General features: G+C 42.3%; 1 protein-coding gene across 3 annotated transcripts in view; it reads right to left on the bottom strand.

Moving 5' to 3' along the window:
- Nucleotides 1–12,783, bottom strand: part of adam22 (ADAM metallopeptidase domain 22) — a 90,405-nt gene that overhangs the window by 43,412 nt on the left and 34,210 nt on the right. For all 3 annotated transcript variants that reach the window (XM_061263618.1, XM_061263626.1, XM_061263608.1), the window contains exon 6: nt 7,538–7,601. In XM_061263618.1, the coding sequence (XP_061119602.1) occupies nt 7,538–7,601 (64 nt within the window). The remainder of the gene's footprint in view (nt 1–7,537; nt 7,602–12,783) is intronic.

A 12,783-nucleotide genomic window follows, 5' to 3' on the forward strand; every position in this document is an offset into this window, starting at 1 on the left:
TATTTCTAAATATTTTCTCAAAGTTATTGCACCCATTCTGGCCTGGGACCCCAGGAGCTTAGAAGATGTTGGAATTGGTTCACGTTTCAGGTTTTCTAGAATCATGGTATATTAGACCATTGTATTTGCATTCATTTAACGTAGTGCCATAACCTAGTTAATCAATCTGCCATAATTCTGTTTGTTGTGAATTACGTATTTTGTGCATTAAAGCCTGAATTGACAAAGATTTACATTATCAGGATCGGACTCTTCAAGTTGAAACGATCAAACAATGTGCATTGTGCCCAGGATTGCCTGATAACACACACACATCACCAGATGCCATTCATTATTTTATTCAGTTACCATGCCAAGAATGGCACTACACCGTGTACTGTATGCCAATGTGTCCTCTGACCCAGAAAGGGCTGGCTTTCACATCACATTGAGCGTCAGCAGTAGGAGGGCAGCCATGTTGAAGAGTGACTACCAAATGCTTTCTGTGAGTGTGCCACACGAGACACCTTTACCACTATACCATTAAATTACCTGTTAGGATATTTGGTTTCCACATAGTGGTTTGCATGGCAACAAAGGACCGATTTTGTTTTCTATTGGTGGATGCGGTGGAACTGTGCAGTTCTATTGGTGGATGTGGTTAGGGAGTGGCTTTATTTTGGTGGATGCTGTGTAAGGGGGAGTGCAGTTAAATTTTTAGATGCAGCAGTGTAGTTATACACAGCTAGCCAAAACAAATTGAAAGAGCAAGCAGTTTTCAGAGGGGCCACAATTAATTTAAGTTGGTGAGATAAATGATTGAATGCAAATAGAAACAGCCATAAATCAATTAATCTGCTTGTGCATTATGTAGATACAGTACCTTGGTATCTTATATTATCTGTTTTGTGAGCAAATATGCGGTTGGAGTAACAGCAGAGATGCTTTTCTCTGTTCACTCAAATAGCAAGGCATTGGCACAAATGCACACTGTACAGCATCAGCCAGCCAAAAGAACAGCACAGCACCTTCATATGGCATCTACAGCGGCACACCATACACCATCCACCAATTGGAAGTGCTATTGAGCTCCCTATAGAAGGCAAAAGAAGCAAGGGAGCTTTCTGGCTTAACAATTTAGATCTAAATTTGTTCTACCATTCTAGTTCTTCTCCATTTTCTTTACATTAAATAGGGTTTCGTGTCAATGAACTGTTTTGTTTATCACCATCCCAACCACCAACACTTGTGTAAAGCAGTTTCACAGAGTGTTTTGATTTTAGTAAAATATACACGCACAGTGAGCATCATAATTCATTGGACAGTGACAATCTTTTTGTTATTTTGGTTCTGCAGTCTAGCACTTTCAGTTTGAAAGGATACAATGACAATGAGGTTGAAGTGCAGACTCCGCTTTAATTTGAAGGTATTTTCATCCATATCGGATGAACCGTTAAGAAATCATAAACCTTTTGTACCATTTTCTGGCATCAAAAAATATTGGACAGTTTAGCATAATGTAGAATAAAGTAATATTTTTTTATATTTGGTCGCATATGCTTTGAATGTAATGACTGTTTGAAGTCTGCAATGCATAGACCTCACCAGACGCTGGGTATCTTCCCTGGTGATGCCCTGCCTGGCCTGCACTGCATCCATCTTCAGTTCCTGCTTGTTTTGGGGACTTTTGCACTTCAGTCTCCTCAGCATGTAAAATGCATGTTCAAGTGGATTCAGATGCTGTGATTGGCCAGTCAAGGATTTTCCACTTTTTGGCCATCAAAAACCCCTTAATTTCTCTAACATTATGTTAAGGGTCATTGTCTTGTTGTGTGATGAAGTGCCATCCAATACATTTGGAGGCATTTAGTGTTATCTGAGCAGATAAAATATTTCTGTTGGCTTCAGAATTCATTCTTCTGCTACTGCCTGCAGTTACATCATCGATGAAGACCAGTGAGCCTGTTCCACTGGCAGCCATACAGGCCCAAGCCATAACACCCCCTCCACCATGTTTCACAGCTGAGGTGGTATGCTTTGGATTATGGGCATTTCCTTTTTTTCTCCACACTTTCCTCTTTCCATCAGTCTGGTACATGTTAATCTTTGTTAATCTGTCCACAAGACTTTGTTCCAGAAATCTTGGGGCTCTTTTAGTTGCTTTTTAGCAAACTGTAATCTCGCTTTCAGGCTTATCAGTGGTTTGCATCTTGTAGTGTACCCTCTGTAGTCCTGCTGGTATAGTCTTCTATGTATGGTAGATTTTGACACATCTACCCCTGCATCCAGGAGAGTATTTTTAATCTGTTTGGCCATTGTCAGGGGGGTTTTCTCCGGTCATCCACTACAGGGGTCTTCCATGGTCTGCCAGGTCTTTTAACATAATTGCGTTCACCAGTTGTCTGGAATAAAGACTAGACATCAACAGCTCTCTTCTGCATTCACTAACGACACAACTGAATACACCCACCTAACGAAACACATCTGTAAAGGCAATTCAACAAATACTAATAGTACCTTAAAATGGGGGGACCATGTACAAAATGTACTGCCATTTCTAAACAGTTCATCTGATATGGATGAAAATATTCTCAAATTAAAGCTGACTGTCTGCACTTCAATCTCAGTGTATCCTTTCAAACTCAAAGTGCTAGAGCTCAGAACCAAAATAACAAAAATATATGTCACTGTCCAATGAGTTATGGTGCTCAGTGTATTTATTAATCTGTATCATTTCATGATCTTCAGCTTAGAGTTTATGCTTGACAGAAACTCTACATATCTACAGATTCTGAACAAAAGAAGGAACTGCCCAATAGGGGTGACCATGCAAGAAAACAAGATCTACATCTCTGAAAAATACTTGACTTTGTAACAAATGTGCAACAAAGTCCTGTGAAGCCAACCACTTCCTCTGAAAATGCTTTTGTTTCAGAAAAAAAGTGGCTATGCCTTACTCTGGTGTCTAAAATGGCTGTTTCACAACTGAATCAGCTGCCACCTCTATCAGAGGCTGCCATTTGTGTTAACGGTGGCTTAGGCCAGCAGCAGACATGTAAATGCGGGGTTATGGTACGTATGTCGGCTGACGGGAGCTCGCCATTGTGCGGGCCAAGCTTCAAGCCGGGATGAGCTGTTAATCGCCCTCTAGTCAACTTTAAGATGTGGTCCCTCGAGACCCCCGGAGCCATGGGGATGCGTTCCCCCTCATCCCTCCCCAGAATCGGCAGAGGGACGTGGGACGGAGGGTGTGCCAACAAGGGGAGGATTAAGAGAACCACGCAGATGGCCCAGGCTGACAGGTGCCCGAGTACCCCGGGAGATGGTATCACACACGTGGAGATGGTATCACAGACGTGACAGAACAGATAAACACACCCCACAGCCTCCCCAGCTTGTACAAAACCTGCATACGGCTGTGCTGAGTAACCACAACATGTTACATTCTTTTTTCTGCCATCACAAACCTCAACTTTCCAACTTAAATAGGGTCTTATCATACAACCTCTTTCCTGTAAATTGTTTTCAAAACGTTTTTTGCAACCCAGCAAAATGATAAGTCTCAGAAAGACTGATGCTGGCTAGGTAATGGCTGAAGCTCTTCTGTTTGCCCACGGTATTGGCAGTGTGCAGTAGCTGTAGTGGATGGGAGGGGGGTGGGGGGGTGGAAGGAAAGCCAGACAGCGGGACGTGCCTCGACGCCCATGAAGGGGATAGATTCAGACGGCTGGCAGAGTGGGTCACGTGACCAAGCATATGGTGTTCTCTGCTAAAGCAACTCAGCAGCTCCAACTGTGCTGGAAAGCAGCCATATTTCCTCCAGGAGGTAGATGTGTGTGTCTGTGTATATGCATACATATGTATATACTGTACTTGTGTGTGTGTGTGCACGTGCACACACTTGTGTGTGAGTAATGTGCCTGTCTATTTGTGGGAGTGTGTGTGCCTGTGTAGTACGTGTATTTCTCTGTGTGTGATTGTGAGTGTGTGAGTTAGCAAGCAAGCTAGTTAGTTAGTTAGTTAGTCAGTTAGTTTGTGGGTGGGGGCCAGCAGGAGTTGTCCATACATCATCAAGATGGAGTTGGTTGGGGGTTGACTATATGGAGCCAGCCTTTCTGAATATCCTGCCCTGTGGGAACTGGCCTGATTCAACAGACTCGGTGCTTTAGAGTTGTAAAGACTCCGCTTCTCACATCTCTGTCTATTGGCCTTTCGTCCATTAATAATGCTGTGTGTGCACTGGCCCAGATTCAGACATACATGGCTGAGGCATCTTTTATGTTTGCTTTATGTCCATGCCTACTGACTTGCACCTGTTAGGGCTTGAGGTTATCTGCTCTAGGCATTAGGATGCCAGATGTAACCTATGTATACCCTGGGTCAGGCCTTTTTCAGCTGGCTTCGTGACGTTACACACAACAAGGCCAAAAGCAGGCATGCATGTTATAGCCACAGTTATGTTGTGGATTAATCACAAATCCATCTTTTATGTGAACTTGCATCCCTCCCTTAAACAGTGTAGTGAAGAAAGGCCTTTGCATTATGCTATATTGCATTACCAGGAGAGAAATTACAAAGCTGTTAAAATGAATGAGTATTCATTTAATAAATTCAAAACTGATGTTTGAAAACACCTTAAAAATATCTGTATCTGCACACTCAAAAGGTGTTGGCGGAGGGAGTGAATCTCTGCGTTGCTGTCGGCTAAGCAAGACACAGATCTGTTAAACAGCGAGTGGGCTGAAGCTGTGTGTTCTCATACCTGAAAGCATTAATTAGCTAATGGCTGGACATGATACGCTTGATTTCCTCAAACAAGGAAAACAAACCTATTACGATTTATCTTCACTCCAATTCCAACTATATTGAACTGAATAGTTGCCATCTTAACTAGAGTGGACTAGAATTTGGGTATTGTGTCACAAATCAATGCAGAAATAAGCTCCCTCAGATGTATACAAAATGGCGTTGACTAGCAGTGACCTAATTGTGTCCATATCTCCTGACTTTCCAAGCTAGCTTCTCCATTGGCAACTGAAAATAACATGGAAAAATCACAAGCAAATTGAAATGCAGAAACAAATTTTGTTGTACTACTTTAACAGAGAAATTTCTGTGTTCTGCTACATTAACAGAGACTTTTCTGTGTCCTGCGACATTAACAGAGACTTTTCTGTGTCCTGCGACATTAACAGAGACTTTTTTGTGTCCTGCTACATTCATAGCTAGTGGCACACAGGGGCAGAGTGAAGAGAACCTGTCTCCTGTGCTTCAGGAATGATCAGAAGGTCACGGGTGCATGCAGACCAGATCATCATGCAACATTTTACAGAGAGCATGATAGGAGATGAAGTCTAGAGCTTGTCCTGATTAAGTGTGTTTGACAAGCTCTAGAACTCCACCTCCCAAAAGCCCCTTTGTGCAATGTTCTGTGCAGCTTTGTCAACTGAATACATACCTTACATGTCTACGGAAATATAACAAGCCAGGAAGGGTCAAACAAGAACGTGGGACACATGGTACGAGTTCTGCAGTGCCATTTACTGCTTGTTTGTACGTATGGTATGAAGGTGACAGATGCAGTGGCCATATGGCCGGACCCAGCGTAATGTGCTCACTCAGTTATCATCACATCAAACTGTAACATTTTATTGGGACTTGCAGTCACCCTAAGAATTGTTCAGACTATTATGTACTCCAAGACCATATGTGAGGCTGACAGATAAAATCACACACATTATTAATGCTAAAATTGTCATCACTGAGATTGATGATCAATATTGTAAGTTGCTAGTCATCCTCTCTGAGGTTAGCCCAACCGAGCAGTGGTTTTAATCGCAAGCCAATTTGCTCCAAGAATTTAACATAACAGATTGAAAATAAACGAGAAAAAAATGTACGGTGTTTATAATGCTGCCAATATACATAAAGATCAAAATGTACCTGGCACCAAAGGGAAATGTATTAAACCTTTGACTGAGTTTCCTTGGCATTCATAATGCAGATAAATGTAATCTTTTAAAAGCAGTTTGGCCACAGTGACACTTGTGCCCAGTTATTCCAGGCCAGGCCATTTCAGGACTGTCGAAGCAGAAGTTGTGGGGATATATCAGCCACGCACTGTGGAAGTTCCAGCTAATATGGGCCAAAAGGACAGCACTGTGCCAGTGGACAAATGCAGGAGCTCTATTAACCACTTAAAATGGCATCCCAGTGTGGCCCTGTGAGCAAACCCCAAAAGCGATTAGCTGGAACAACCAAGCAACCAAGCACAACCTTCCTGTGTTACATTACATTACATTACATTAATGGCATTTGGCAGACGCTCTTATCCAGAGTGACGTACAGTTGATTAGACTAAGCAGGAAACAGTCCTCCCCCAGGGTTAAGGGCTTTGCTCAAGGGCCCAACGGCTGTGCGGATCTTATTGTGGCTACACCGGGGACCGAACCACCAACCTTGCGAGTCCCAGTCATGTGCCTTAACCACTACGCTACAGGCCGCCGTGTTTGCCTTTCACATTTCAGACTACTGACACTCATGAGAGACAAGCAGAGAATCGATCAGAAGATGGCCGGAGGTGCCCTTAAGACCCACAAAGTACTGATTACCGTAACCGAAGGCAGGAAGAAACACGAGTGTGGCGGCCGTGCCTCGTCTCTGCTGACTGCGCTTTTTCTGAAGGAGTCAGTTTGGATATGTCCCCTCCCGGTGCATGCGGCACGGCGGGTAATGGGTAGCACGTCAGAATAACAGAGAGCGCAGTGGCAGGGGCTGACCCTCAAAAGGGTGGCGGGTGACGGCCGTGTTCCCAGACGCTTCAGAATCAGTGAGCCCGGTTGCCGTGTCTGTTCCTCTCTGTGTTTAGAGACTCGCCACTGCATAGCGCTGCACTTGCGGGAAATGAATCGGTATCCTTAATGCGGTCTCCGTGAGCGATGATGACAAGATAGGCAGCGGGGCCATTTATCAGCGGTCCTCTAAGCTCTCCTGCATTACTATATAATCAAGATAGCTTTGATACCACGCTTTCCCTTTCCCGCATCATTTTAATTAGCAAAGTCACAAAGGGAGAATATCAATGACTTAATTCCCTCGCAGACAGAAAAGGCAGCTTTTAAACCACTTTCAAGCTTCAGATTTTTAATTTCAATTGTCAGAGACTGCGGATTATTATTTCCCCCTAACTTTAACTGGAGAAAGCTAGACTGCTGGGAGCAAATATTACTGCCTCAAGGCCTTTTGTATAATGTGAACCAGCAGTATCGGATGTCACTATTGATTGAGAGTTCCATATGTGATCTGCATCGGCGTGACCTGTTCCGAAAATAGCACCGCAAGACCTTTCAAGTCATTACGCAGGCCTTAAAAGTCCTCTACCAGCAATCTGAGAACCCATCGCACAATTAACAAGGCAGAGCCAGGTTCCCAGCATTACCCAGCATGCCTCACTGCTCAGCACCTCCCGCCACACGTACAAAGAGAGAAAGAGAGAGAGAGAGAGAGAGAGAGAGAGAGAGAGAGCAACCAATGAATATTCCAAAGGGGGGGGACTTACGCTGACACTGTCGTTTCCTCCTGGTTCAATCATGTACGTGTGATTTCCGTCAAAGAACATCCCACTGTCAATGAAAAAAAGAGTAAAGGGAAATCAATATGGCCACCCGCCATCCAGGATGTAAACAAGATGAAGGTTTCCTCTGGGTGGCCCTTGAGAGATATGGGCCTCCTCTGAAGACCAAGGAAAGTTGTCAGTGCTCATGCCTACATCATGGCACGCTGTACATGAAAGAGCAGGTGATCAAAACATACGGGATATGAATGTGTTCACACATTATATATGAATGACAAATTATTATTATTGCCACTTCTGTTAGTATTGCCTTCTACATATGTTGTAAAATGGACAGCAAAATCACACATTCTGTAACATATTCTACAATGCATATGTTTCTTTTCATGAGTCACATGATTTGATAGGATCTACAGTGGATATGGAACGTCACCATCCCTTTTCTAAATGTTCACGTTGTTTTATTTTACAGCATGACAATATTGGAAAACACATGAAAAAAAGCTTCATTTACACATTGTGCTTCACAATATCCATGTGAAAAAAACTTTTGTCACCTCTTTTTTTGACAAAGCTCCACGAGACTTATAGTGGCCATTTTTAAGGAGTGCCTTATTTCTTGTTATCTTCCTATGCAGGCCAGATTTGTAGAGCACTTGTGATACTGTTATCATATGCACGCATAGACTTTTCCATAAAGGCCTGCTGCTCATTCAAAGTTTCTGTTGGCCTCTTGGTAGCCTCTGACCAGCCTCCTCGCTCTGTCACCCAGTTGGGAGGGATAGCCTGATCTAGGCAAGGTCTGGGTGGAGCCATACACTTTCCATTTCTTAATGATGGCCTTGACTGTGCTCCAATGGATAGTTAAAGCCTTTCATTTTTTTATATCCATCTGCTGCCTTTCCATAACTTCGTTTCAATCTTTTTTTAAAGCATTTCTCAGCCTGTAATGAATGCTTTCCCTGCTGAAAAAACAGCTCAAGCTAGGTTTTGAAACAGCTAATCTCAACTGAACAGTTCAGACCAGTTCCCTGCTAAAGCCACAAGCTACCAGCACTAGCTGGCTAACCACCTTATACCCAGTTAGACCAGTTTCATGACCAGCTTGGCCATGCTGGTTGACCAGCATATACCCAGCTAGACCAGCTTATGACAAGCTTGACCAGCTCAATTTTTTGAAGCTGGTTAGTGTAGCATAGCTAGATTTTGCAGTATCAAACAGTAGAATTCTCTTGGTAACCAAAGTCACTACAATTGATCAGAGTTGAAAGCTAATCAGCTTAGTGCATAATCTAATGAAATTATTTCTTATTTCATACTTCATCATTTACTACTCCTACTGTTGACCATACCTCATTTCAACTGTTGATGTGAAGAGATTTTGCACAGAATGTACACATTCCATCAGTGATATAAACACACACATTTCATTAGCAGTACAGAACAATAAGCATCATGTCCTGTCCGGCGGCTTTTTGGAAAAATCAATCGAACGAACCCTCTCGCTGGCTGGCTTGTGCGACTGGCAATGTTAGCTCAGGTCATGGGCAGACTTCTGATTTCCACAAGGAGAGACGAGCAGCCTTGGCACAGACCATCCAACAGCTTTTACACCACTGCACCGACCATCTTACAAATTCTCAGGAGAATTTTGCGGGGGAGAGTTTAACTCCACGTCTCGCTGATCAGGGGCTACAAGCTGACAGACGCACTAAAGATGAACCCTGAACGGATTATCCACCCCTGCCTACCTGGACAATACCCTGGCCTGTGCCCTCCACTCAAAAACCCACAAGTGAGTGAGTGGTCAACAATCTTACAGTGCTCTTCCAAGCCTGCTTTGTTCGTCTTATATATGATTTCTGTTCTATCAGAATTACAACATATAAAGTACCTATAGTCAGTTTCTCAGGGTTTAAAGGTTTGCAAATATATTTTATTCACTTTTTATTGCATATTTTGGAATTCCCAGTCATGACCTCCCTCTGGCATCTACTGTAGCATGAGCATAGCAAGGGCCTATGCTGAGTGGATCACCTGGGACGGATTCACTTTCATACTTCTTCTTAACACCTCCCCTTTTCTGGAATTCCAAATTATATTTATCACCATTGCTCCCTGGCTTCACTCTTCTCCCAATTTCTGGAATTCGAAATTATATTTGTCACCATTGCTCCCTGGCTTCAAATTCTGCTATCAAAACTGGAGCCGACGCTTCTTCCCAAAACTAGAACTTGGACAGTTCCCCCCCGGGGGCGCTGGTCCATTGGCATGGTCTGGATTCAGTGGCAGACTGCAGGGCTCATCCGTGCATTAGAACAGTGCTTTAATAGGATGAGCCACTCAGCAACATGGGATTAAATTAGTTTTGATTGTGTGTTACATTGTCAAGTATTATGTCTTAGATCTTATCTAATATAACTTTTCAGAAAACTGTGATCTGCTTAACTGGGGTACATAACGTTTTATAAAATGAGGCCAGCCAATTTTGCAGTGATACTATTAAAAATGGACTACATGTCTGTATTCATGTCAAGTTTGTATTGTTTGCTGCTCACATCATACATAACTAGGACATACAGTGGGCTTCAGAATTATTGGCACCCCTGACCGGCAATGCACAAAAACAATGTGATAACCACAGAAATGGTTCCAGGACAATAAAATCTATCACAGGTCCCAGACTTCAATCCAATCAAAAACCTGCGAGCTGAACTGAAGAGGACAGTTGATAAGCGCAAACCCAAGAATGTGAAAGGTCTTGCAAGGATCTGCATAGAAGTATGGTCCAACATCCCTCCAAATGAGTGGATGAACTTTGATTTAGGTTAAATCAATTTGTTATCAAATGAATGTTTGATTTTGGTTGGTTCAATTGAATAAAGTACAGCATTTTTCACTGAGTTTATCGCAGTAATCACAACGTAAGTATTTTTTGTGCATTGCCAGTCAAGGGTGGCAATAATTCTGGAGCCCACTGCAAGTATTTAACATAAGTTTAATACTTATGTTTGTCTCCCTAAGTTAAAACCTCACACTTAAAGCATGCAGCAAAATAAAAAGACATTCCTATGTCAAAAAGTACATCATATTAAAGCAAAGCAGTACAAATCCAAATGGAGGATTATATGCCATAGAAAAAAATATTTTTAATGAAAGGACTGGGATATCATTAGTCACAATGAGGTGAGCTCGCATCATTTTACTTTCCAGTTCACTGGAATGTTCCGCACTTCCGAAGCCCATGACATCAGACACTGATGGGAAGGGGGGCTACTCTGGGGCAGAATGTGGGGGCACAGTAGCAGTATAGCGCAGCCTCCATCATGTGACTCACTGTGCGTCATGTTGCAGTGATTCCCACTTTCACTAACGCACAGTACAGCTCTTCATCACCCAAATGGCTCAGTGTCAGTAAGGCCCAGTCATACATCTGAGAGTGTCAATCAGTCAAACCACACCCCCCTGCCCTTCACCACTGACACTTCAGCATGTGATAGCATTAATACACACAGGCTTTTTTATATGGGTGTTCAGCCATATAATGATACTGTACGTGTTAAAAAATGTACCTGGTAGTGTTTATCAAAACCAAAAGAAAAAACAACACCATATTACTTTACATAGCAGCGACCTGAATTCAGTTTCAATTGTATTGAAAAAAAATTAAATTCAATTGAAAATGTAACGGCAGCATTGCATTTGATTAGAGCCACAAATGAAAATTCAAAAATGCATACGCACAAACACACATTCCCTGAGTTCAATTTTTCTCAAAGAGCAATTCCAGGTGGGTTAAAATAAGATGGCATGGATTACCTCATGAATAATAAAGAACATGGCCAATTGATTGCCTTTGTGTGTTCAATCTTGGCGGCCTAATTAGTTTGGAATTATTCATGAAATATTAATGAATTAATGTCCTGTACATGAAACAATGCACCAAAAATAATATTACCTTTGCGAATAAGGCTCGTGTTTGGGGAAAATGAAAGAAAACGGCAAAGTTATATTTTGAGAAAAGACCAAAAGAGTTGCACACTCTTCCGTTTTCTGTCAAACTATATTTGACCCGAGTCTCTGAACAATCGAGCTCCAACTAAAAATACTGGCATCGGGGAATCAAAAAGGAGGCTTTGCTGCCATGCAGTGCCGAGGATAAACTGAGGGGGGTATGTGTGCGAAGAGAAGGTGGGGGAGGGGCGGGGGAGGAGGCCATAAAATCCACCCGACACTGAAAGGAGCTCTCTCTCTCAATTGTGGCTAATTCAGTTCTCACCATAAGGGGAAACCTTGGCAATAGGTCCAGGTTACAGCGAGAGACAAAGGAATGGGCTTCTGAGAGAAAGCTTTTGTCTGCCCGACACACAGAATAACAGAACCGCCAGAGAGTGCTGAGTGTTTAAGAAGTAGAAGCGTAAAAACCGTTGCCATGCCGCTGGTCAGTCTGAAATCTTGAATCACGAAATTAAATTTCTTAACGGAATCACAAAGCATTTCTGTGAAAACCGTATTGACCAGAAATGTAATTAAGTTCTTAGATTAGTCCACTAACATGTTTATTCCATATTGGTGGTGGGCTGTTCATGGGATTAGAGTTGTGAAGCACCAAATAATAAAAAAAGTGGTGAAATATTAAAGGATGCCCAATGCTTATGGTAAAGTATTATTTCAGCATATTATTATTAAGTGGATTTCATACTATCCAGCTAGGCAGAAAGCATTTGAAAACTGAAGGGGATGGGGTGACATATTTAAACCCATACTAAATCATACGGCCAGCTCATTACATTTCATATAAATAAGCTGCATATATTTGCTCAGAATGTCTAACGGTCTAACCAAATGTATTTCTTGGATTTGTCAACATCCGCAGAACCACAGAGGATGCATTTTAAAGGGGAGTGGGCCATACATCTATAAGCTCAGCTTTCAACAAAATCCTTTGTGCAATTTTGCAAAATGGGTTCGATAGGCTACATTTTAGCGCTGCACGATATGATGAAAATATGCGATAGGCGATAACATTTTTAAATATTGCGATGACGTTATGACTTGCGATAAATAGACAAATAATGAAGTGTGCACAGTTCTAATGTCTTTCTGCTTTAGGTGCACGTCTACGGAACATGTCATAGACCCCAGACAATGAATATCCTATGCCTACTGAATAGAAAAATGTAACGCATTATTTTCAACATGCTTTTATTGAACAAATTGCGCATAAACAT

The sequence above is a fragment of the Conger conger genome, chromosome 1, assembly GCF_963514075.1.
Source record: "Conger conger chromosome 1, fConCon1.1, whole genome shotgun sequence".
Taxonomy (NCBI): Eukaryota; Metazoa; Chordata; class Actinopteri; order Anguilliformes; family Congridae; genus Conger; species Conger conger.